Source organism: Pseudomassariella vexata (assembly GCF_002105095.1).
Source record: "Pseudomassariella vexata strain CBS 129021 chromosome Unknown BCR38scaffold_26, whole genome shotgun sequence".
Taxonomy (NCBI): domain Eukaryota; kingdom Fungi; phylum Ascomycota; class Sordariomycetes; order Amphisphaeriales; family Pseudomassariaceae; genus Pseudomassariella; species Pseudomassariella vexata.
This window is the reverse complement of record NW_024467981.1, coordinates 188,258-214,216: the sequence shown is the minus strand read 5'-3', so window position 1 is coordinate 214,216 and position 25,959 is coordinate 188,258. Positions and strand designations below refer to the sequence as shown.

Sequence of the window (25,959 nt, the reverse complement as noted above, 5' to 3'; positions counted from 1 at the left end):
CAAGATGCATCTCCCATCCTCCCTTGTTTTCTCCCTCGTCTGCTCCCTGGCCTCCGTCTCAGTCAACGCCCAGACTGACGAAACATGGCCATACCAGACCTTCAAGTCGGAGCCCTCGCTGCAGCCGCCTTCACTTGAAATCACAAAGTCTGGCCCGACAGCCCCTGGTTACATTTTCTTCGACCAAAATGGCCAGCTTGGCCACAACTACAGCCTTTTCATCATGACGGACGAGAATGAGCTCGTCTGGCAGGGTGAGCTGGGCGACTTGACCGGCTTCAAAACCCAGACTCTGGACGGCAAGCCAGTCTTGACTTACTACACCGGCGCGACATTTTCCGAGCCGTTAGGTTTCGGGTACGGAGTCGTCGAGATCCTCGATGACTCGTACGAGCATCTGTACACTGTCACCATTAACGGCACGACTGAAAACTGGGTGGCCTTGGGCGGCGCCAACCTCACCTTCCTCGACGAGTATCAGTGGTACCTCGACATGCACGAGGCCCTCATCACCCCTGAGGGCACCTTGTTGGTCACTGCCAACAATGTCAGCCAAATCGATCTGACGTCCGTCGGAGGCCCTGCAGATGGTTGGATTATTGACTCGCTGTTCTACGAGATCGACATCAAGACCAACGAGATTCTCTTCCGGTGGAGCCACCTGGCCCACCTCGACCAGATCCCCTTGACGGATGTGCTTTCCGTCTACCCCCTGGACGACCTGGGCCAGAACCAGACCGTACCCTGGGGCCCCTTCCACATCAACTCGGTGGAGAAGTTCGCCGATGGCTCATACTTGATTGACTCGAGGCACTACTGTGCCTTCTTCAAGATTGCCAAAGATGGCAGCGTGGAATGGACTCTTCAGGTACGTCTTGAAAAGACAATCCCATCACGTAACCGGAACCCATAGAAACTAACACAAACGCAGGGACGCACCGGCGGTGACTTCACCCTCGGAACTGACCTCTCCTTCTGCTACCAGCACGACGCCCGCATCCACGCTGAAGACGGCAACAAACTGCTTATCAGCATCTACAACAACGACAACTCGGGCACCGTGAGCGGCGTCAACCAAACCAGCGGTCTCTTCATCTCCGTCAACACCGACTCCTTCGTCGCCAACATGACGCAGGAATTCATCGACCCCAACGAAGCCATCTACTCCAAGTCTCAGGGTAATATGCAGGTGCTTGAGAACAAGAATGTCTTGATGGGCTACGGGTCCACGCCCAAGTTCAAGGAGTTCAACGCAAACGGATCTGTCGTCATGGATGCTAGGTTTGGATACGTCGAATACAGCGTGTTTTCGTACCGTATCTTCCGCCAGGAGTGGGTGGGTAACCCCAAGACGGCGCCCAAGGTGTTTGCTTGCAAAGATACGGCGACGAACCAGACCGAGGTGTACATGAGCTGGAACGGTGCGACGGAGCACCAGTCCTGGAACGTGTACGCCTCGGCTACGGAGGAGAACCTCTCTTTGGCTGCGACCGTGGCTAAGAGCGGGTTCGAGACCGTGGCCAAGATCGGGGGGTGGGCAGAGTATGTGAGTGTTGAGGCTTTGGGGCTGAACACTACTTCGAAGATGTCGACTGTTGTGTCGGCTCTGACTGAGTGCTGAGTGTCGAGTGTCAAATATGAAGGGCACCCTTCAAACACAACTTCTCGATAACTTATCCTAATGTTAATCAATGTTATGATGCGGAACAATCATAGTGTAAATTTGATTTTTGTTGTGTATAACGTACCCCACAAGCAAGTTGACCACTTTTTCTTGGCACCGTACGAACAACCTTTTAATTAACATCTTTACACATACCAAGATGGGATCGAATTGGAAAGAAAGCGACATGATTCTAGCGTGTCAGGCGCTTCAATCGAAACCTGAATTAAGCATCCGACGCGCTGCCCAACTCTACAATGTCCCTCGTACAACTCTAGCTAACCGAAAACGCGGACTACTATCTCGACGCGATACTCGACAATCTAGTCAAGAAATTGAAGACCTAATACGGGCGCATATAACCCATATCTCGAAGGAGGATGATATACGTGTAAGTCGTCGTCGTACGAGACCGGCCGAACCACGCCGACGGCGCTGTAGGATCTGCGGAGAGCCCGGACATAATGCTCGTACTTGCGAGAATGATAAAGATACGTACGAGGAAGAGGATTCCGATTAGTTTGAATTATTATTTTTTAGTTTAGTTAAGTTATTGAAGTTATTCATACGGTGCCAAGAAAAAGTGGCCAACTTGCTTGTGGGGTACGTTAAGTAAAACCTGGCTACAATTAGCATGTCTTATGGGTCAGAGTAATTGGAAACTAAGCTCTTCACCAAAGTTTTATAGGTTGCAACTGTGGGATTGAGCGCCACGGTTATGCCCTAGGCTGAAGGCGGTGTAGCGGCAATTGCACTGGTGGGGTCAAAACCCTTCCTCATAGATAAAATAGCTACACAGAAGACACAACAGAGCAGATAGATAGATCAATCAACAGAGGATCTACACAGAGTCATCAATAGAGGATTGAATCTCTCAGCAACTAGGTATAATAACTAAATTCTCACAGTTTGTGTCATCAACCTCACGTCTGCCTTTCTATGTGGCAAAATTTGATCACAATACTTCTGAAATCACATTCACCGGTATGTGCTGTATCTCTCCAACGCTCCCATCATATATTCACCAACATGCTAATACATGCACAGGGAGTGTTCCGGGAAGGTTTTACTAAATATCATTATACCTAACCCTTTAGGCCAGTTGGTTATGAGACGACTTGATACGTCAGGTACTCTACTAAGCCCTGTAACCGGCTATTCACATCATGCCCGAACAACCGACTCAGAACATAATCGTCACGGAGCGGTACAGGGCCTTTGTTCGATATTCTTGCTTTGAGGTCTTCCTCTCTGAAGAAGAGAAACGTAACCTGAAAAGGAACGATGAGAACACAAGGATATATACAGGGAATCAAGTTATTCAGGGTCCATTCAGCGCTATTGAAGTGAAACCTGTCTGGGATACAAAAGCAAAGGGAGTGCCTCAAGGCCTACAAGAGCGACTTTGACTTCATCAACTCTTAACCCTAATTTAACTACAAAGAAAATGTCCCCCAGTCACGCAGCTGAAGCAATCGTGAAAGCTTCGTCTCGAGAAACCGGGGGTGGAGAACGTATCTTCGCGGGGCCCGATAATGAGAGACTGTCATACAACAGATTCAACCTGGCACCCATTTTTCCCAGAATAGCAGATCATTATTCACACGAAATATGGGAGATGAGGACTATGCTCAGCTCATCAACACATCAGAAGGACACGCTGAACTATGTACGATATGGTACGAATCGGTATGAGCTTTGAAGAAGGGTATTGTCTTAGTCCACCTGTCTACCTTTCTTATCAAGATAACGCATTGCACGCCCTCAACAGCTACCTGAGTCCGTGCTAGTGGAATTCACAAATTCGTATGAACCCATGGTATAGTCCCCTTACTCCCACCATCCCAAGGGATGAAGTTGAACACCCTACCCTGACTGATCACCGGGCCAGACACCCTTTTTCTCACCATGTTCTCCTGGCCCACATATGGTACAAAACACTGATCCATTAACCAAGCCATCCAAGAGCTCCACGTCGTCCCCCGAACGATCATCCTCGACATGTCGTAGACGATCTTTGCCTCCTCCTTCCGTATCTTCTCGTACCTAGAAAACACTCCATCTATCCCTTTGCAATCCAAGTTTTCATTCGACTTCAACGCGTCGCTAAGCTCATTGACCAAACAAACCACCGACTGTATCGAACAATTTAACCCCATCCCCGCATTGGGCATCATGCAATGCACCCCATCACCCACCAGCATAACCCTCCCATGATGCCACTTGTCTACCCACCCCTCATTCTGATTCACCAACCGTGTCCAGTTGCACTTGGGCCAGACATCCTTAAACTTGAGATTCGTCATGACCTGCACATTCGCAAAGTCCACCGCCATCTCCGCCGTCTCCTCCGCCGTGTACATTTTCCTCTCTGTTGTCGGCTCCGCCAGGGTCCGACACAGTGAAAAGTGAATACTATCGTCAAACGCCGTCATCTGCGTCGTCATGCCCGTGCCCCGCGTCTCGAAAAAGGTGAACTCTCCGTGCCCTCGATGTAAGCGGCGCGGCCATACAGCACCTGGAAGCTGGACTGCATCGGCTGTTGCTCATTGTCAGTTTCGACTTCTTCCGGTGCTACGTCCGGGACAGAAGAGGAAGAGGCTTTGGCGAGGCGTTGCATTATTGCACGTGTCGTGCTGTGTACGCCGTCGGCGCCGATGACGATGGAGCCTTCTTCGACGCTGCCGTCGGAGAGAAGGACACGGACGCCGTGGTCGTGCGTCTCGATGTCGACCACGGTTGCGTTGGTCTTGATCCTCTCTTCGCGTGAGGGCAGGCCCTCGTACAGGACCCTTGTCAACTTTGGTCGATTGAAGTTTAGGCAGGGGTAGCCGTGTCTTTAAAGAGTATTGAGTTAGTCACAATGTCCACCTGCAAGTCCGTTCTCCCTTGGTCCGGTACAAGGTGCAACTGACGCTTCTTCCAGCATGTCGAACAAGTTGGCTCGCCCGGTAACCTTTCCATTGAGCAAGGTGTTAGCCTTGGCATGCACCGACATGCCCATCTTCTTGACTTCTGCCAACAAGCCAAGCTGGTCAAAAATCCGAATCGAGTGTGGCCAGAGCATAATGGCGGCGCCGGAGTCGTTGATGATGTTGTGGTGCTTCTCAAGGATCACGAAGTCGATGTTTGCTGCTGACAAGCCGTGACCCAAAGCGAGCCCGACTGGGCCACCACCAATGACAATGACACGGAAGTTTTTAGGGATAGACATGGTTCCTCTGTTTGTAGTGTGCGTGTGTGGAATTGCCATTTGATGTTGGATACTGCCGCGCTGCTTTGATGCGGGTTTGTCGACTGCTAAGTAAAGGATGAGCTCCTGTCATGTGGAACGGTCTGGATATTCCCTTCCTAGATAACCCGATGATGGCCTATTTCATCGTAGTTCTTACGCTTATATCCGTCTTTCGGCTGTATTTGCCAAGACGTTATGGGCGGTAGCCCTCCGTCGCCAACGGAGTCGGATTCGTATAGCACATAATCCGGTGAGATGAAAGCCCGTCTCCGTGTGGATGAATTGGCAGTGTGAAAGCCTATTGCAATCCACCAAAAGCCATTTTGTCGCCCTAGAGCTTGGAAAGTTTCAAGGGTTCGACAGAATCAACCAGGAAGGATCTGTTAGCGGCAGCGAATCCAACCCGCCGAGCCGATCCTACAGCCCAAACCGGCCGGGATCTCCCGCCTCATGAAGCAATCTACCTACAGATTTTCACTTTGTAATCTAATACCCCCACTGTTATATATACCTGCTAATGGTAATGCTGCTGCGAATTCACATCTCAAAGAAATCAAGCTCCTGGTAGCCCACTGAGCCGAGGTATGTATACCGGCTGGCCATCTCAACACAACCCACAGTGGATTCGAAGGATTCCTGGCAAAGGAATTGAGATTATGGTGAGATTATTTTGTTCCAATGTGAAAATCATTATGAATTGCACGGAAACCCCTGTTATATTACGAAGCCTCCCGGCGGTGACGTAATGTGCTACCATCCCCCACCACCCCACCGGTAACCAAATTAGCAGCACCTACACTATAATTAACGTAGTCCACAAGCGAACGGGTCACGCCAACTAGCAAAACATGGAATTCAACACGATTTCGCAACCACAACGCCGTAAATCAATTAAAACTACTCAGAATACTCTTGCCCAGATGATTCTATCTCTACCTGACAGGTTCGCGCATTATGCCCGGTCTTCCCGCATACGCCACAGCGCCGTTGCCGTGGCTGGCCACGATTTGATCCAGCGCTATTTCCACGCATTTCCTGCTGTACTTGCTGCGCAACGTCCTTTTGATCTTGAAGATCTTGTACGTCTTGTGAATTAAGTGATCCTTCAAGCCGTACTCGTGTTTTTTTGGCCCTGTGCCGCTTGCTAATTAGAGCATTTGCCTCTCGAAGTTCGGCGACCTCAGCTTGGAGTAAAGCCATCTTATACATAATACTCCGCGCTCCTTTCGAAAACTGATCGATAGCATCGTAAATTGATGTCGGGGAGCTATTTTGATGCCTAGCAATTCGATATTTAATAAATTCGGATTGCGAAGTAGCCTCGGTTGGGTTGTTTGGCGTCCGAGAAGCCTAAGGAAGGGTTTCCCGCGTAGGGGGCCGGGAGGACGTTGGAGTCTGTAATTTCGCATCCAGCTTCTCAATAACAATATCTGGGCTTAAAGGCACAAGCCCAGCCCCTTGAAAGCCTGCACGAATATTGCTTTCGGTCAGGCTCTTCTTGAACGCGTCGCAAAATGCCGGAAGAAAGTCCTCCTTTGTGATATGCGAGTCGCGTAGCAGTCGGTTTGCCATATCTTCAACAGCACTTAGCCGGGGAGGAAATTCTTGCGAATCTAGCTCAATTATCCTTTGAATAATCGTATTTTCTTCTAGTTTTGTTGAATTACGACCGTTGGCTTCGATATTGCGACGTGATTGACGTTTTTGAAGACGCGCCTGGAGAGTAGTATTCGAGACTTTGTAGATTGTTGCAGCACGTCGGATACTAAGTGTTGAGTCATTTCTGATAGCCTGAGTTGCAAGGAGTAATTGAGATTCTTTTTGAGCAGAATCCATCTAGAATTAGTTGCGTGGTAAAGTTAGGAAGTTTAGTTCTATTTTATGCTATGGGCGTGACCCGTTTGGTTGGGTGACCCGTTCGCTTATGGACTACGTTACTTCAACTTCAATTATACGGGTCTTAATAGAAATTGAAGCTATTTACAAGCCGGTTGCACGAATAAATAGCGAATTGAATAGAGTTTTCAATTTAGCATTTTTAGAAAGGTTACACGATACTCCACATCGGTACTACGGAGTTCCGCCAGCCGTAAAATTCTGATTTTACTACTTTTGAGGCCACGATGCCCCTTTGACTATTATTCTATAAGTACTACGCTTCAGTACACCAAAATGCCGCGCCGTAGCTGGACAGAGGACCAGATAGCTGAGGCTATTCTAGATGTTACCGATAATGGCCTGTCGCAGTACAAATCCGCCCAGAAGCATGGAGTGCCGCAGCAGACCCTTTCCGACAGAATCAAAGGCAAAGGGTGGCCAGACAACCCTATACCGACCAGCAAGCGGGTTTCTATAGCCCAAGAAAGCCGTATAGTCGACTGGATCATCAGACAAGAGTCCTTGGGATATGCCCCTACGCACAATCACGTACGCGCTTGCGTTTCTACACTTCTGGCTCAACAGGGGGATACCAATGAATTAGGGAAGAATTGGCTTAACCGATTTGTCTCTAGACATCCAGAAATTCGTACCAAGATGGGTAGAAAGCGGGAGACAGCTCGATTCAACTCGTTTAAACCAAAAGCCGTACATTGGTACTTTGATATCCGTGAGAGAGAATACGGCTGGATTAAGCCAGAAAATACAGTTAATGTCGATAAGGGAGGCATAATGGCTGGCTTTGGTAACTATCTATTAGTCTGTTAAGCAATTATCTATGCTAATTACTATACTATAGGCCTTGAAGGGCTCATATTGGGGAGTTCTGACGCCCAACAGAAGGCTATAATTAAGAGCTCACAGGGCCGTAGTTGGACTACCTTTATTGAAGCCACTACAGCCGATGGCCGCCTTCTAGAGCCAGGTATAGTGTTTAAGGGCAAAGAGCTCCAAAAACAGTGGTTCATTGACCAATTCCGAGAGATCTGTCCCCACTGGCGCTATATAACGTCACCAAATGGCTGGACAGACAACCATATAGGCCATCAGTGGCTTATTGACGTATACTTGCCTCAGACGCAGCCAGCAGACCCCTCTGATGCTAGGCTAATTATACTAGATGGCCATGGATCCCACGCCTCTGTAAGTCTTCTAGTTATTGCAGTATAACTGTACTAACTGGGCTATATAGGATGAGTGGATGACTACGTGCTTTATGTACAATGTATACTGTTGTTACTTACCGGCACACACTTCCCATGGCTTACAGCCAAATGACAATGTCCCCTTTAACGTATTGAAGTCGGCCTATAGGGCAGAAGTCAGTAAACTGGATAGAATGACGGATGCGGCGCCAGTTGATAAAGTCAACTTTATCCGGTGTTATAGTACTGCACGCAAGGCTATAACCGATAAGGTCATTAAATCTGGCTGGAGAACTACTGTAAATTGGCCAATTTCAAGGGCCAAGGCACTACGGCATCCAGAAATCCAGGTAGATGTTGATAAAAGGGGCACTCCACCGCCGCCACAAGCCCCTGGACTTGACAGTGATTCTACACCCCGTACGAGCCGTCAAATCCGCAACTTTGCGAACAAGTCAAGCCCACATAGCCGCTATAGGCTACAGAAGGTTGCCAAGGGAGTTGAAGCCTTAGAGGCAGAGTTGGTAGCCGAACGCACTAAGGCTACGGCATTACAGGAGGAACTAGACCGCTTGAAAAGGGGTAACAAGCACAAGTCACTGCCAAATCCGAATCGCCGTTTTATAACAGTATCAGAAGCACTAGCTGCAGGGGAGCCTATACCCCCTAATAACCGTCAAGAACCAGCCAATAATGGGAAAGTTGTGGAAGTTGAGGATGAAGGGGTTGATTCATCAGAATCAGAGGCTACGGCCGATGATTTGCCGGCCGCTGTAGTCACACGAAGTGGTCGTACAGTCAAGAGGTGGCGATATTCTTAAACTCCATAACAATAGCTACATAATGGTATAACTACGGTATAAATAGCTTCAATATGTACGGAATTATCTGTAAGTAAAAATGTAGTCATCCTGGGCCTCAATCGCCTCAGGATCGGCCCAGGGACGGGGACCCGGTGAAGCCCCAGTGTGGCAGCAGCGGGTTGTAGTGCCCCAGCGAAGGGAGAGAGAGGTAGTGATCCGGGGGACAGAGGACCCTAATATGAAGAACAGATCGGCGGCTGAGGTCGTAAAAGCGGTGAACAGTGCACGCGGCAGCACCGATGCAGTGGCGGCCCGCAGGCTGCGCAGTGGCGATACCGTAGTGACGTTTAAGCAGTCGGCCTCAGCGGCGACCACGGACAGCAGGTGGGTGCGTAGTGCCTTCGGCGATAAGGCACTTCTCAACCGCAGAGAAGTTGCAGTGATCGCGAAGGGGCTGCCTGCGAAACGGCTGCGAGAGGTCCACGACGAGAGCCAGCTACTTAAAGACCTGAAGCGGGACAATACAAAGCACCTCTCTAAGGCTAAAAGAAACCTCCCCCGGGCGCCGCAAGCACCGTATGCGGCCCTGATACTACACGTGGATAGCGTGGAGGCGGCGATGGAACTATGCTCCGAAGGGCTTATTTGGGAGGCCCAGATATTCGATTGCGAGCCGTACGACGGCAATCTTCGGGTTCGGCAGTGCTACCAGTGCTACGAATACGGCCATATCGCGAAACACTGCAAGAAGACGGCGCGTTGCGGCGTCTGCGCTGCAACGGCACACCCAGGGGGTGAAAAAGACTGCCCCGAGAAGGCACCTAGCGGCAAAAAACGTTGTGTGAACTGCAAAGGGAAGCACACGGCGTGGGACAGGGACTGCCCTACGGCAGAACAGCAGCGGCTACGCGTACGCGAGGCGTACGCTCACCGCCCCCGACAATTTGAGGTCCGCAGCTACTCGGACGGGTTATCTAGTGAGGGCAGGCTCACACCACCTAGCTCATTGACCAGCGACGGGTTTACAGTTGTACGACCCCGGGGCCGCCCCCTGGGCGGATCGCGAGTGGAGCAGGAGCGAACCGAACGGTCTGCGTCAGCAATGCGTAGCTTCCTCACTAAGGGACGTACGAACGAAGATATACCATCGACAGCTTAATGGTAGTCTCTATTCTCTACTGGAATATCGCAGATTCAAAGGCGAACGCAACGCTAGCGCTGGATAAGGGGGGTGACTATGATATAATAGCGGTTCAAGAGCCATGGATCAACCGGCGGACGAAGGCGATTTATTGCCCGAAGTCGTCCAGGTACGAAGTAGTGTACGGCAGCGGCAGAGCTGCGCTATACGTCCATAAACGATACGACGTGGCTACGTTGCGACCCCGTACCGGGATGGACTGGAGCAGTATTACGTTCGGGGCAGGCCCGGACGCCCTTACAATCTGGTCTATCTATTCACCAAACCAGACCGGGAGCCGCTGGGTCAGCCCGCTCCAAGACCTCCCTAATGGGGCGCCGGAGGGGACACAGGTCCTCGTAGGGGACTTCAATACACATCACCCGCTGTGGGACGTTCACGGACGGTCGTCACGGGGCAGCGACAACGTAGTGGAGTTTGCGCGACGCTGGCGATTAGAGCTCGTTACGCCGTTCGGGGAAATCACACGGCAAAGGCACAAACAACGAGACTCAAATATCGACCTAGCCTGGGTGACGAAAGGGGCTAGGATTGATTACGATGGGGACCCGGGCCTAGAGGGCTCAGACCACAGAGCGCAAGTGATTAGGGTAATATCCAACGGGGAAGCAGTCAAGGAGGGCCGCCGCAGTGTCGAAGGGTGGAACTGGGCGATGGCGGATAAGTGGCTCATCGTAGCCGAATCAAGCCAGAGATTTATGAATTATTTGCCAGTTGAGACGATAACGGAGTTGGACCAGGCTGTTGACTGGGTTATCCGGAACCTCCAAGAGATCGCCGACGTGGCGGTCCCGAGACGCACCGTTGGCCGAGGCGCTGGGGTCCCGTGGTGGTGCCCGCAGGTTAGCAAGGCTTGCGCTGAGACGAAGAGACGACGGCGGGACTACCTCCAGGCAAGGTCGCAGACCAACTGGGACGAATATACAAGAGCCGGCCAAAAACAACGGCTCGAAATCAGCGAAGCGCAGACGCGTAGCTGGCACGAGAAGCTCGAGGGGACGGCGAAGGATCACAAAAGCCTGTGGGCACTGCAGAGGTGGGCTAGGCTACGGAGCTGGGCCCCCCCTGAGGCCCACGGCTTGCCAGATCTCCGGAGGGACGCCGGCGACACGCTTACGGCACGTACACATGATGAGAAGGCAAAATTACTAGCTGAGAGGTTCTTCCCAGACCCGTGTATAGATCTATCGGACCTCGATCGCGGCCTATTACAGACGAGACCAGAGCTGAACGTCCCTAGGGAGGTGACCACAATGGATATCGAGTCTATCATCAAAGGAACGGCTGCTCGGAAGGCTCCCGGCGACGACCTGATCCCCACTGGCCTGCTAAAGGCCTGCGGTGAACCCCTATGGGAGATCCTAGCGGATCTGGCAACAGCTAGCTTTAGGCTGGGGTACTACCCGGAGCGCTTCCGCTCAGCGAGGGTGGTTGTTATCCCTAAGCCTAATAAAACGACAGCTCAGAAGCAGACCCCTGGCGGCTGGCGCCCCATTGCCCTGCTTAGCACGGTAGGGAAGGTAATAGAGACGGCGATGAGCCAGCGTATCACCAAAGTAGCTGAGGCGGCCGGCCTACTACCAAACGGCCAAATGGGTAACCGCGCTGGGAGGTCCACCGAACTGGCAATACGTATAGTTGAGGACGTGGTCTATACGGCGTGGAGACGCGGGGGCATCGCCTCGCTGCTACAGCTAGACATCAAGGGGGCATTCGATACGGTCAATTACAGACGGCTGATTTCCATATTAGCCCGGAAAGGCTACCCGGAGTGGGTTCAGGAGTGGGTACGCAGCTTCGTGGAGGATAGGACGGTACGCCTCCGGTTCGATGGCAAGGAGTCAGAGCCAATCCCCCTACGAGCTGGCGTCCCCCAGGGGTCACCGCTATCCCCGATACTGTTTATATTATACATTTCAACGCTGTAAGAGGAGCTAGCGGAGCAGCATCCACTACTTTTAGTAGTCGGGTTCGCGGACGACACGAACCTGCTAAGCGTCGGCACCGATCCAGACACGACCTGCCGCCGGTTGGAGAGCGCATGGGCTACGTGTCAGCGGTGGGCAGTGAGGCACGGGATGGAGTTCGCTCCTGACAAGAGTGAGCTAATGCACTTTACTAGGGCCCGAGAGCCCTTGCCGCAAAGTATTCGCCTTGGGGACGCCACAGTGTCGCCGGTAGTCTCAGCCAGGTTCCTAGGAGTCTGGTTCGACCGCAAACTGACGTGGCACGCCCATGTTGAGCGTGTTAAAACAAAAATGGCAACTCAAAAGCTAGCCCTGACAAAGCTAGTCAATATGTCGTGGGGCTGCGATCTTATACGGGCGAGGCTGTTATATACGGTGGTTATCCGTAGCGCGATCGCCTTCGGGGCGACTGCGTGGCATACTATAAGTGAGGAACCGGCAGGGCCAGCTAAGAGCCTGATGGGGATACAGAACGAGTGCCTCCGGGTAGTCTGTGGCGCCCACAAAGCGACGCCGGTTCGCCACCTGGAAGCAGAAGCAGCAATCCCGCCACTAGACCTCTATCTTAGTGCCCGGGCTGCTAAGTTTGAAGAACGGCTACGGCTTAGCGGGAAGAGAAATCTGCTTCGCAGCGCGAGCGCTAAAGCGTCACATATACTCCGGCAGGATAGGCCGGCGAAGAGGAAGCAGGCGTCGCAGCTACTCCGACCGGCAGGGTACACTATGGAGAAGGAGGCCCGGGGCTCCGAGTGGATGAGTGAGGAAAAGGAGGTCCCGGCTGCCCTCCTCGGCCACTGGAGGAAGAGATGGCTCACCGGAGCAGAGCATCACGATCGCCAGCGACGCGCTATCGCTGAGGAACCGGAGGGCCCTTCGATGCAGATACCGAAAGGGGGCAGGTATTTCGGCCTGAACCGACTGGAGGCGTCTACGCTGTGCCAGATCAGGACGGAAAAAATAGGACTAGCAGCCTTCTTATTCAAGACAGGGGCTTTTGGCGTGTACTCGCCGCTATGCCGCTGTGGCGACGCCCCTGAGACGGCAGAGCACGTAATCCTCTTTTGCGGGCTGTTGGAAGGACCGAGGGAACGATTACGGGCCGCCATCGCACCACGGCCACTATACTCTCGCAGAGACCTCGCAACGGCAACAGGAGAACCAGTAGTTAGTGGGACTATTGTAAGGTGGCTGCTAGGGACGGGTCGGACAGCTTCAAGGCCCAGATAGCATCGATCTTCTCAGGGGGGACTTTGTTGGTAGGTTGAGAACCAACGTAGTATGGTAGTGGACGTAACGCAGTCGCCAATAGGGCGAACCGACGACGCAGCGTATGTATTTAGTCCAGCCATTAGGGCACGGTTTGACATACGGGAGTACTAGTAGAGGTACCGGGGGCTTCGAGCCTACGGCGTATTTAATAATAAAAAAAAATGTAGTGTTTTTGCAGTATTGTGCTCAATTAACATTACCGGTGGGGTGGTGGGGGATGGTACCTTCTTTTCATCGGCTCAGATCCGGACACTGAAGATGGATGGCAATGCATTGCATCTGACTTCATTCCGTGGGGCCTTCATATGTCATGTTGCCAGATCACGGTGTTGCAATCAGTCGAATGGAAAAGTGCTTGGTACGGTGCTTTTCACCTTGCTCGAGGGCAATGATATCGACTCAGCGAGTAGAGCAATGGAACAGACATCAGAGATTGTTCCCACTCGTCTAATGAAACTAAAATTCATTTGCTTTGTTCGCAAATCGTTTTTTAATGTTCTTAATTGCTAGTTGCTACTTTTGGCTCTGACTTGTGAGTCCCTCGTCCACCTCTTACAGTGCTTTCTTTGCCTTGACCCTTAGGCCACCCAAAAGTTGAACGAGGCCCTCCTCAGACTATTGTGGTCATATTGGGTTATATATGGTCCAACAAGGATCTGACCTACATGTCTCGCTTGGGTGTAAATTAGAACCGATTGAATGGCTGTACAATGGCCCCAAGCAGCAACTGAACCACCATTATATAGGATATAGCTCGATTAAGAGGGACTGTTAAATTTCCACTCTTGAGATGAGGACACGCTTTTGTTTGCGTTTGGGGCTGGTCGTATTGTAGTTCAGTATGTTTTTGGTTCTTGTTTCAAGTTAGTTACCGAGTAGTTATTTAGAATAAACGCGCAAAATGGATGGAATGGTGTCTGATAGTGTGGGCTAGTCTGGCGTAGGTGGGGGATAATAATTTAGTAGACGAGGCCTAACCTGCATATGTCAGTGGGATGCGCTGTTTATTTTATCAACCTCTTGGCCAATTTCTATATCTTCAACGCAAGCTAGCCATTTCCTTTCAGATAAGTGTAACAATGTATCATCAGTATTATGAGACACCAACTACCGTCCTTCGTTGGATATGACTCTGGTAATCATTGGTCTAGATTGTAAGTCGACCATGATTTTCCGTGGGCATAAGTCTGCGTGCCAGACACAGTAGCACTGCTCGAATGAAGGTTCATCTTTTACACGTCGGTAATGGTATCAGAGCACATCTGATAGTCATCTTTCGATGGCCCCCCTTGCATGGGTCATCTCATAGCTTCGCCGTTTGAAACCGCTGACATTATCTCGTCCAGCGGTATGTCGGGAGGTTCGTGCTGCAAATAATTGGTTTGGATTATCCCGTTATACTCAAATACAGCTCTCTAATTTCCACCGCCAAGGGTCGGATAAACCCAACTAACTAACCATCCCCCCTAAGTTGGTTGATTGTCCAATTAGTAAAAGATTGGCCGCGTGATTGGACAAATAGTTAAGTAATTTGTGGTTAGTCCTTTTTGGGTTAATTATTGCTACTGAGAACTGAAGTTATCGCTAACCTTGCCGACGCTATCCGTAGAAACCTCTTGGCGGAGTGTCACGGCGCGCTAGGGGCTAAAGTCCTAGCCACTGTGCCACCATACTAGATATCTTCACCAAAAGAGAACAATACCAAAGTCCCTGAATTTGGTATCTGCAACCACTTATCAATCTGTTCGGACCAGTCTCGGTCAATCACGTGACAACTGTCACACGGAGCTGGCTATAGCTTCCTCTGTAGTCTCGTCTGGTTCATGCAGCCAGTTAATATTTATATCCGGATCAGCCGTTAGAGTCCTAGGCAGAGTATCTAGCTACCCTGTTAAGTGTCACGACCTGGGTTGCATCGCATTGGTATAGACCTCGATTAGGTGCTATCGACGAAGATTCTACTCTAAGGAGCGAAGGAAAGAAGATGACAACTTAGGTTTGAGGGAGCGCGACTAAGTCATCCACGCTTGGCGGGGCTCCTACAAGGGTTATGATTGGCTTCCCATCTGACACTGCCACGGCAGGTGTTCCAGCTGTAAGTCACCTGGTTGTAGTGAGTCTGCGAGGGTTGACCTTCACACCTTCGGTGTGTACTCGCCGTTATGCCGCTGTGGAGAGGCCCCCGAGACGGCAAAGCACGTAATCCTCTTTTGCGGCCTGCTGGAAGAATCGAGAGAGCGCCTACGGGCCACTATCGCACCATGGCCGCTGCATACACGTAGAGACCTGGCAACGGCGACGGGGAAACCAGTAGTCAGCGGGACTATCACAAGGTGGCTACTCAGGACTGGCCGGATAGCGCTTAGGCCCGGATAATATCGATCTTCTCAGGGGGACTTTGTTAGTAGGGTGAGAACTAACATAGTATTGTGGTGGACGTAACGCAGTCGCTAATAGAGCGAACCTACGTAGCAGCGTATGTATTTAGTCCAGCCATTAGGGCACGGTTTGACATACGGGAGTGTGAAGGTCAACCCTCGCAGACTCACTACAACCAGGTGACTTACAGCTGGAACACCTGCCGTGGCAGTGTCAGATGGGAAGCCAATCATAACCCTTGTAGGAGCCCCGCCAAGCGTGGATGACTTAGTCGCGCTCCCTCAAACCTAAGTTGTCATCTTCTTTCCTTCGCTCCTTAGAGTAGAATCTTCGTCGATAGCACCTAATCGAGGTCTGTACCAATGCGATGCAACCCAGGTCGTGACAGAAGGCTCCTATCTTAAATAAGAAAGCTGATAGTCCTATTTTTCCGGTCCTGATCTGGCATAGGGTAGACGCCTCCGGTCGGTTTAGGTCTGAGTACTTGCCCTGTTTCGGCATTCGCATCGAGGGGCCCTCCTGCTCCTCGGCGATAGCGCGTCGCTGGCGGTCGTGTTGTGCTGCCCCGGAGAGCCATCTCTTCTCCCAGTGGTCTAGGAGGGCGGCCGGGACTTCCTTCGCCTTGCCTATCCACTCGGAGCCCCTAGCCTCCTTCTCTATCGTGTACCCCGCTGGTCTGAGCGATTGTGACGCCCGCTTCCGTCTCGCCGGCGTGTCCTGTCGGAGTATGTGTGACGCTCTCGCGCTCGCGCTCCGAAGCAGGCTCCTTTTGCCGTTATTCCGTAGCCGTTTGTGACAGGCTGTGCCTGATATGGGATCCGGAGCTGCAAGGACCGTGCGTCCGGATCCACCAAAGGAACCATCGAGGGCACACAAAACATAGTCCGTGTTCCCGGGACAACTCGCATATTTTACTTTCCTCCTCAGTTAGATAATTAACAGTATTTGGCCATGTTGAGCTGTATAGTTTCGCAGTGAGCCCGTCACACCGTTCTTCAAATTTCGCCGCCCGGGCACTGAGATATAGGTCTAGTGGCGGGATAGCTGCCTCTATTTCTAGGTGTCGGACCGGTGTCGCTTTATAGGCGCCACAGACTATTCGGAGGCACTCATTCTGTATCCCGACTAGGCTCTTAGCTGGTCCCGCTGGTTCCTCGCTTATAGTGTGCCACGCAGCCGCCCCGAAGGCGATCGCGCTGCGAATAACCGACCTGTACAGTAGTCTCGCCCGTGTGAGATCGCAGCCCCACGCCATGTTCACTAGCTTTGTTAGGGCTAGCTTCTGAGTCGCCATTTTTGATTTAACCCGTTCGGTATGGGCGTGCCACGTTAATTTGCGGTCAAACCAGACCCCTAGGAACCTTACCGAGACCTTCGGCGTTACTGTAGCGTTTCCAAGACGGATACTCTATTCGTATCTAATAGGGTCGCGTATATCCGTACTTATCTTATAGTTAATAGGCTATGGTCGTATCGATTAATACAGCGTTTATATACCTACCGCCGTTTGTCTTTATTCTGGATGTTATATCTTTAGGCCTAAGCCTAAGATAAGCCAAACCTATAGCGCTTCGAGAAGGTGTAGCCCCGGAAGTACTGAAGAACGTACTATGAGGGCTCCGGGGCACTAGGACCCGGTTGACCTGGTTTGTTTTATCCGACACTTGTCCACCGCAAGGGTGAGTTTCTGCTGTTAGGTCAGCTCGTCCGGCAGTTAGTCCCAGGGAGTCTCTCCGGGGCCATATACCCGCATCCGAGCTCGTTATTTTGGGTGTTGTCGAAACCAATCACCTCGGGCCCTCTGAGGTTGGTGTACTGTCAGAGATATCGTAGGATATCCACCGAGCGCAGGATAGTCCATTCGTCCTCTGGCTGCCGGACAACGTAATTCGCCTCGCTTCTCGCTCTCGTTGATATCGTTGATAAACGAGATAGATAAGCGAGATACTGAGTACTTTGTTGAAGCCACCTTCTGTTATGAGCTCGGTTACGGTTTGGTCGTGTTGGGCCGAGGGGTACAGGGTTTTGGAGAGGGGATGGGCTTGGGCAGTGTATTTGCTACTTCTTAGTTCATCGTTCAGGTTCGGCGCCGTCCCCCCGCCCCAATGCTTACAAACCTGGCATGGTGTAAATGTAATTCAAATGTGTTTTGGAGAGTCAGTTTTGGACAACCCTACATCGGCATCAGACGGGCGTTTTAATAGGCAAAATACCCAATTGGATGCCCATATAATTCACTGGTCTTACCTGGGCCGACCTGACAGTGTGCAGACAGGATAAATAACAGTGAGTGTATGTATATATCTTCTTTCCTTTCCTTACCATTACATACGATATACATACAGCTAGAAAACTACCGGCGACGACGAAATAAATCCAAATTATCCGGCCAAATCTCAACTTCCAGCAACCACTCGTCACATCTCACACACACATATCGCGGCTCCTCGTATCACCATCATGGGGTAGAAGGGTCTTGAATTTGCTTTTTTGTACTCTTCATATCAGTCAAGCACTGCCAGTCAGTTTTCTCTCGGCCGTTCCGTCAATCATGCAAACGAAATGTGCCTGATCTTCAAGAGAAAAAACGACAAGAGCGCTCTTGAAGATAGAAATCGGGCAGACCCAACCTGTCCGGTCGAGTTTTATCTTGTCTTCCGAGACAGACATACGCTCAGTGCTAATTGTCCCAATCCACCGACCCCGGTACCATCAGCGAGCCAGGGGCGGCTCCAGCAAAAAAAACCAGTTTCTCCTGGTGTTCACTTGAACAAAATGCCGAGCCAACCCTCTCCTCGATCCATATTTGCCTCTATACCTCATCTTCTTACATGACTTCGTGGCCCTGCTGCCGAGGCATGGGGCGTACATGATGTCGGTCTTGTCTAAACCGGGGCGCGCTTAAATCTCCGCGATGCCAAAGGAAAACTCCATTGCAAAGACGAACATTGTGGGGGTTGGATTTGAGTGTAGGGTATGTGTAGTGCCGTGGGTATGGGATGCTCAGGGGTATTGGATTAATAATGTAGGGGGGGGGGGGGGGAAGAAGGGGTTTATATACAGGTGTCTCTCCTTTGGTGATGGGGGCCGACGGGAAAGTGCTCTGATGGGGATTTCTGAGGCTCGGCTTCCAATATTGCGCAAGGCCAGGATGATGTGACACCTTGCTTGACTATTGGAGAGGGTACTGGGTTCTGCGTCGGAGTTGAGGAAGCCTCCACGTGTGCCACACCTCAATCGGACTGAGAAATTGGCGTGTATTGGTGGCTGAGTGGCGCAGTGCTCGTTTCAAGTCTGCATTGTCGACTGCTGGCCTCCGAGCTGCTGCTTGACCTGCTCTCGGGCCCATCGAGCGGTATCGATGGTGCGTGACTGGAACTCTCGGTTGCTCTTCGTCTCCTTGATCATGGCCGTCAGCCAATCTTGACGGAGGGCATCGACGAGCTCGCCGTTCGGGTAGGCGTCAGCTAGATCACTACAACACAGTCAGCGAATCATTGTTAACTTTGTGTGCGGCAGTAGTACTTACCCAATAACACCCATAGAGGATCGCATCAAAGCCTCACTACGGTTCATGTCTTGGGAGATGATGTTCAATAGCTGGAAGATGGATTGGACGTAAGGCTGAAGAACTTGGGCTGTGAATAATGTTAGACACTGTGTGGTGAAGAGGGGTGTTAGTGAGGTCCAGGATTACACATACTCTTACTGCTGATCTTCATAGCACCAATAATGCCGCCCCAAGCGTCCATGATGCCTTCTCTCAGCGAAATGACGTAATCATACATCTCGTAGCTGCCCTCGGGACTAGCGGTGACAGTCGAGGCCTGTTGCAGGACCTGTGCGACTACCGATAGATATGTCTCGAAGTGGCCGCCAATGGCGTTGGCAATATCACCAAAGCATTGAAGAATGGCAGGCTTGAATTGGTTCGACAGGGCCGTGCTCTGCGAGTCAGTCAGCTATATGGTCCACAAAGTTATCGACATGACACTCCAGAGTAAATTACGAGACAGAGAAAAGGAGTTCACATACCCTCAAGTTGTTCAGCAAGTAGTTCATGAAGTTGTCGCAGTACGGCTGGCTGCGCTCGCCCATGGATCGGGTAATGTCGCTGACAAGGCCAATAGCCATAGAGCAGAGACTGGGCTCCTCTTGGTTGCCAAGAGCATTGTATAGGAATGGAGTGAACGCATCCATATATTTGGCGAAATCCTCCTCCATGGCGTTCGCCAAACCACTGATGGTGGCGAAAATGGCTTCCGGAACGATCGACTTACCGTTCACGGTGCTCAAGATCTGAAGCGAGACTTGCATGATACGATCACCCTGAGGCGCAATCTCCTTCTCCAATCTCTGAATGATGGACTGCAGCACGGTGTTGAGGCTGGTTTGCATCTCCTCCAAGGCAATCTTGTCTTCTATGCTGACGACCTGGCTTTGCATAGGAATCGTCTCCTCCAATCGCTTGATTATGACATCTGACAGCGCGGCGACGGCCTGGAAACTCTCGGTGGCCGCATGCTGCACGAAAGCACTGAGGACCTCGTAAGCAGTGGTGCGCACCGAGGTTTCGGCGTTGGCGCCCGTGACGGCCAGTAGATTCGTGACGCTTTGATTGAAGTGAGGCGTAAGGGGGTTGGAGTTTGCGTCGAAATCTCCAGAGAAACGCTCCGTAAGATTCATCAAGGCCCAGCAGCATGAGCTTGCCATCTTGATGTCGTGGATACCGGCAAAGAGCGACCGGATCAAGGGGTCCAGATGGGTTTCGGGGTCGATGGATTCCGAACAAGCCTCAGTGATGCGGCCAAGGGCGTACGCCGTGGAGTCCTTGACGTAAGTAGAGCTGTCTTCCATCATGGTGATGAGAATGGGCAGCGCCTGCTTGACGATGGGCTCCAGCACCTTCTCTTCGGGTCCCTCCATGATGGCGCCAAAGGCAGCGACGGCAGCCTCGCGGAAGTGCCAGTCATCGGAGCGAAGATGCGACTCTACGAACTGGATGACGGGCGGGATGATGTTGGCGCCGACGGCCTGGGAGTAAAGCTGAAGAGACTGGTAGGCGGCTCGAGACAAGTTGTACTCGTCATCTGTAGCATCCTCGTCTTGCTTTGTCAGGAGCGTAAGCAGTGTGGGCACCACCTCATTGGTCGCGACACGTGCGAAGTTGTAGAACGGACGCATCTGGTCGGAGCTCTCCACCTGAGCGTTATCCTCCTCGATGTTGACCTCCTCCTCGCACACGGTGCTCCAGAATTCCACCGCCAGCTTGGCCACATCCTCGTCCTCGTTCTTCATGCCTAGAATCGTCAGACCAAACAGGGCCTTCTCCATGTAGAAGCGCATGTTTTCGTAGTAAAGACCCATGATGCGGTTGAGGCAGCCGAAAGCGCCTTGTTGGATGCGCGTGTCGTCGGCTTGTGTGGCCTCGCAGACCACCTGCATAATGTAGTTTCGCTCGCCTTCATGCTTGAAATTGTTGCCGACGAACTCGAGGGAGTCACCGAGGGCGGAGATAGCCGACAGGCGGACTTCGAGGTTCTCCTCCTCCTTGCGCGCGCCCTGCACGACGGCCGTAAGGATGGCGTTGGAGTGGCTGATGAGGGCAGTGCGCAGATCGGGCTCTTGACTCTCGCAGATGTAACCGATGCAGGTCAACGAGGCCTGCTTCTGATGGGGTGCGCCGCTGCTAACGTTCGCAACCAACGTACCCATGAGGTCGGGCCATTGGTTGCGCGGGAGTTCGATGCCGGCAATGGCGGCGATGACCTGGGCCGAAGCCTGTCCAGCTTGTGAGTTGTCCGAGGCCAGCGTCTGCAGAGCCACCGTCTTGACGCGAGTCTTGGTCTCCTGGTCTGTATGTTGCAGCCATTTTTGCTGCAGTTCTTGCTGTCGCGCGAATTCGCGAGCCGAGAAGGCGTTCTTGAGGGCTAGACCTGCCGCAACTCGGATCTTAGCCTCGCTGGTTTCGGTCGCTAACGCCTGGGCCAGGGTGGCCAGATAGAGGGGCTACGAGAGAATATTCGAGTCAGAGATCAAAGTCCAGATGTTCTACTCGATCTGCTGGGCGGGAATGGACTCACGAAGTTGTTCTCAGCCGCCTGGCTGAGCTGTTGCTCGGCAGCATTTCGCGCCGTCGCGTCTGTTGGAAGGGAGGGGGGGTCAGCAAGAGGTCGTCCGAGCCATCGTGACGTCGACACGGGGCGGCCACGAGGGGACAGGATGGGTGGCAGAAGGGGGGTTCCGTAAGAACTTACCAGGCGACAGCGAATTGCTGAGGACAGCGTTGATATCGCCGTTTTCAGCCATGATGTCTGCTCTCAATAGCCTCTCTTCTCGTAGGAGATTTACGGGGTATCCAGCGTGGTGATTTTTTTGTGGATCCGTCTGGGAGACTGGGGGGAAATGGTAAAAAACCGAAATTGACGATGCAGGCGCTCGAGAGAATCGAGGTGGTCTCCCAGAACTAATATCGACGGCTGATGAATGGGCGCCGGAAGGTACGTTGTTGTTTGGGAGGAAGGGGAGAGAATATTGCAGAAAGCGGCGGTCGTTGCCCAGAAAGTGGGTAGGGTCGAGTGGTGGATGCGGGTCCTTTTGTTGATTTTATCACAAGCCTCAACCGGGTCTCGCTCGCTCGTGGGCGCGGGTCGATTTGGCAAATGCAGCCAGTCTGGTCTTCAAGAGCAACAACACACGGTAATTTGCAATCGGGCAGTAAAAACGATCTTGGTTTGCGTTTGAAGGCGATGAGAAGGAATGTTTCGAAGAAAAGTCTATCAACGCCAGGTCGCGGTCGAGTGTGATATTTCTTACTTCTTTTCCCTCTTCCTCTGCAACGATGTGATTTTCAAGAATGCGGGCAATAAGGCTGGAAACAACGGTGAAAGAGTCAAAGGTGCCTACCTATCAATGGCACATGCACCCAAGGAGCTTAGATCAAACACTCATATCACCGCCTCTTAAGGCTGCAGGTCTTATGCGGGAGTTTCGCTAGCGAGCTCCCCTATCCCTCATATCCATTTGTACAGGATCTATGCATAAGTATTAGGATCAAATTGCACTACCAGCCTGCGCCAGCTTGCCAGCCTGGAAGCATGCGGTGTCCTACTCCAATATCCCATACATATCAGTTGCCTCTTGCATGAATGACGTCTTGGTCTACTTCACGAAGCGCCTACCTAACACACTGCGAATCTTAACCTCAGAAATCGCATGTCGCCTATAAGACGTGCTGAGAAGTTCACCGCGAAATCTTATTAGTCGCTTATTAGCCAATCAAAGAAACCCCCGCCATCTGCTCCCTCGGAGAAAATGACAATTCGAGGCGGGGTTCAGGAGGCGGCAAAGGACATTTGGGGCTCTTGCAAAGGGCGACACGGAGGTTGATGAATTTGGCTGCACGAAGTATGCTCCCCTACCGTTTCACTCTTCCGTACGGACATATAAACCAGCATATATACCCCGGAAATATGGACTTCGCCACTGAAACTTCGACGCAGCTGTCGTGGAAAAGCGAAAGCATCAATGGATGAGTCCATCGTTATCTTTCTGGCAGCTCAGTCTACGCCCAGCCCAAATGCTCATTTCAAGGAAAAGAAAAAAAAGGCTCGTAATGTTAGATGTCTAGACTATGCATTCTCCTCACTGGTTTTCGAACTTTTCTACTCACCCTCGACTTCGCTGCCGATTTTGTTCCAAAAATTTCAAAGCAGATTAATTGGCCGACCATGCACCAACCTAGGAAACCCCCCTGTAAGACCAGTTATGTTTGGGCAATAAAGGAGAGATTTTTGATTTACCCGTGTCATTTTTTTGTTTAGAAAACCAACACTGTAGCATCAATAGCTGCCCGCGACTTCACAGCTGAACAGGCTCTAGTTCTCGCTAAAGCTGCTAGGCTTACATGCCATTTGCCTTTGCTTCCAGGATATTGACGAGGTTAGACGGCACACCTTCTGAGCTCTTTTGTCCATTGACATTGTCCGGAGCCTTCAAACCATCATTGAGCTCGAGCTCCTGGCTTAGCGTACGGCGCGGGATTGCCTTGACCGTGATGGGACTTCCAGGGCGGCTGAGGATGAACTGCCAAAATAAAAAAAAAACATGTCAACTTTGTGGAATCATGCCGCTCATGAATAGACAAGCACTTACACTGCTGGCTGCACTCAAGAGCGCGATGAGGGAACTCTGAACGACATCTTCATGGATACCAACACCCCACACCTTCTGTGACGTGCCCGATGCTGTGCACTCAATATACGTGGCCGCCTTAACTCCACGACCGCCTCCTATGGAGTGTTCTCTGTAGTCGGCCACGTCGAGGTCGATACCAACGCCCTTAAGAGCATTTGCCAAGGACGAGATGGGTCCGTTTCCACGGCCGGAAAGCTGGTATTCTTTGCCATCAATAGCAACGATACCCTCGAATCTTCTGGGGAGGTTTCTGGTTTCCTGGGTCTTACCCGATGCCGGGGGCACCGGGGAGGCCGACCGATCTATTGAAATAGAGTAGTCGAGGATGTTGAAGCGAGGGTTCTCCTTGAGGAAGTATGTTTTCTCGAATAGTTGGCTAATTTCATCCGACAAAAGCTCCCTTCCAAGCTCGTCGGCGTTCTTTTGCACCACCCTGCTGAAGGCAACCTGTAGACCTCGGGGGAGATCCAGTTCAAGCTTCCGCAGAATAATCCAAGCCGCACCGCCCTTGCCACTCTGCGAATTCACGCGGATGATGGCTTCGTAAGTGCGGCCAATATCCTGTGGGTCGAGAGGCAGATAAGGTATAACCCATTGGTCATCATAAGCATTGGCGCCTTCCTTCCGGGCCTCGAAGCCCTTCTTGATGGCATCCTGGTGAGAGCCACTGAAGGCGCACACAACAAGGGAGCCGCCGTAAGGAGCTCGAGGGTGGATGGGTATCTTGTTGCAAATCTCGACTGTGTCAATTACCCGGTTGAGGTTTGAGAAGTCAATGTTAGGGTAGATGCCCTGGGTGTATAGGTTCAAGGCCAAAGTGACGAGATCGACATTGCCAGTCCGCTCGCCGTTACCGAAAAGACAGCCTTCTACTCTGTCTGCGCCGGCCATTTGAGCAAGTTCTGCAGCAGCAACCGCGCAACCTCGGTCGTTGTGTGGGTGGAGGGAAACGCAGATCTTCTCTCGCTCAGTAATGTTGGTGCAGAAATATTCAATCTGGTCGGCGTAGACGTTGGGCGTAGCCATCTCGACAGTGGCAGGCAGGTTGAAGATGATGGGGTTCTCCGTCGTGGGCTCCCAGGCCGCCTTGACGGCCTCGCAGATCCGGATGGCAAATTCAGGGCTGGTATCCGAGAAGGTCTCCGGGCTGAACTCGAAGGCCCACTCCGTGCCTGCTTGGGAGGGGTCGTCTTTGGTAATTGACCGCGCGAACTTTGTGCACTTCACGGCCAGGTCAATGCTTTCCTCCTGAGTGAAGCCAAATACAATGCGCCGGAAGCAATCGCTTGTGGCAAGATAGATGTGTAGAAGGGCCTTCTTGGCACCCTTGAGGGAATCGACGGTTCGGCGGATCAGATCCTCACGACATGGGGAGAGCACCTGAATCCAGACATCATCGGGGACTACGCCGGGAGTTTCTATGATGCGTCTCGTGAAGTCGAAGTCGGTCTGCGATGCGGATGGGAAGGACACCTCGATCTCCTTGTAGCCCAGCTCAACCAGCATCTTGAAGTATCTCCATTTCTCGTCGCCGTTCTGGGTAACTCGAGTCAATCCATGCTCTCTAATTCTCCTCAGGGCATTGAGGTCATACCATGGGGTCAACCAAGCTCTGGTTGCCATCCCGCAAGTCTGTAGCAAGCCATCTCGGGGGCTTATCGATGGTCTTGGACGGCCATTGGCGGTTGGGCAGATTGAGCGGCGGAAACTTCTTGTACTTCTTCGAGGGGTCCTTAAGCCTGGAACATGAGTGGAACTGTCAGCGTCGCAATATCTTCTGTCGTCGAAAACAGGTTTGTTTTCTTACGCGGGTGTCGAGTGGTGAATCAAGAAAAGGAGCATAAGACGCATTCCAAGTGTCACTTACATCGGCATGGCGACTGCGGGACAGAATTCCGAGGAGGGGTTCGTGGAGGGGTAGAAACCGGGGACCTGAGGCGTGTGCAGCCTCACCAGAAAAGCAAATAAGGATGGAGAAGAGAAAAATGGACAGCTGAAGCAGCTGCGCGGTTATAAGGGTCAATTGCCTCCGTTAAAAGGTATCTTCGGGTGAGGAACTGGGTGCAATTCGGTTGCAGAGTTCTTGAGTCACACAGCAAAAGTGAATTGGGTCAGCCAATCCACACGCACAATGACACACGCAAACACGAACTTTTCTAGCTC

At 51.8% G+C, this 25,959-nt stretch overlaps 4 protein-coding genes across 4 annotated transcripts; 1 reads left to right on the top strand and 3 right to left on the bottom strand.

The window, feature by feature from the left end:
* Positions 1–4: 4 nt before the first annotated feature.
* On the top strand, positions 5–1,621 carry BCR38DRAFT_356642 (ASST-domain-containing protein; the record flags this gene model as incomplete). The annotated part of the gene is made up of 2 exons (XM_040857036.1): positions 5–868; positions 932–1,621. 2 exons carry the CDS (start codon positions 5–7, stop codon positions 1,619–1,621), a joined length of 1,554 nt encoding a protein of 517 aa, XP_040709736.1.
* Positions 1,622–3,459: 1,838 nt separating this feature from the next.
* BCR38DRAFT_491018 (uncharacterized protein) lies at positions 3,460–4,877 on the bottom strand (the record flags this gene model as incomplete). The annotated part of the gene is made up of 3 exons (XM_040864608.1): positions 3,460–4,202; positions 4,292–4,500; positions 4,579–4,877. The coding sequence occupies 3 exons, from the start codon at positions 4,875–4,877 to the stop codon at positions 3,460–3,462; spliced, it is 1,251 nt and encodes a 416-aa protein (XP_040709735.1).
* A 14,011-nt stretch (positions 4,878–18,888) lies between these two features.
* On the bottom strand, positions 18,889–21,909 carry BCR38DRAFT_356579 (armadillo-type protein; the record flags this gene model as incomplete). Its single annotated transcript, XM_040857030.1, has 6 exons — positions 18,889–19,075; positions 19,130–19,238; positions 19,304–19,562; positions 19,636–21,609; positions 21,684–21,742; positions 21,858–21,909. The coding sequence occupies 6 exons, from the start codon at positions 21,907–21,909 to the stop codon at positions 18,889–18,891; spliced, it is 2,640 nt and encodes an 879-aa protein (XP_040709734.1).
* A 1,593-nt stretch (positions 21,910–23,502) lies between these two features.
* Positions 23,503–25,647, bottom strand: BCR38DRAFT_491012 (2-isopropylmalate synthase; the record flags this gene model as incomplete). The annotated part of the gene is made up of 4 exons (XM_040864607.1): positions 23,503–23,685; positions 23,755–25,332; positions 25,391–25,535; positions 25,604–25,647. The coding sequence occupies 4 exons, from the start codon at positions 25,645–25,647 to the stop codon at positions 23,503–23,505; spliced, it is 1,950 nt and encodes a 649-aa protein (XP_040709733.1).
* Between the last annotated feature and the right edge of the window lie 312 nt (positions 25,648–25,959).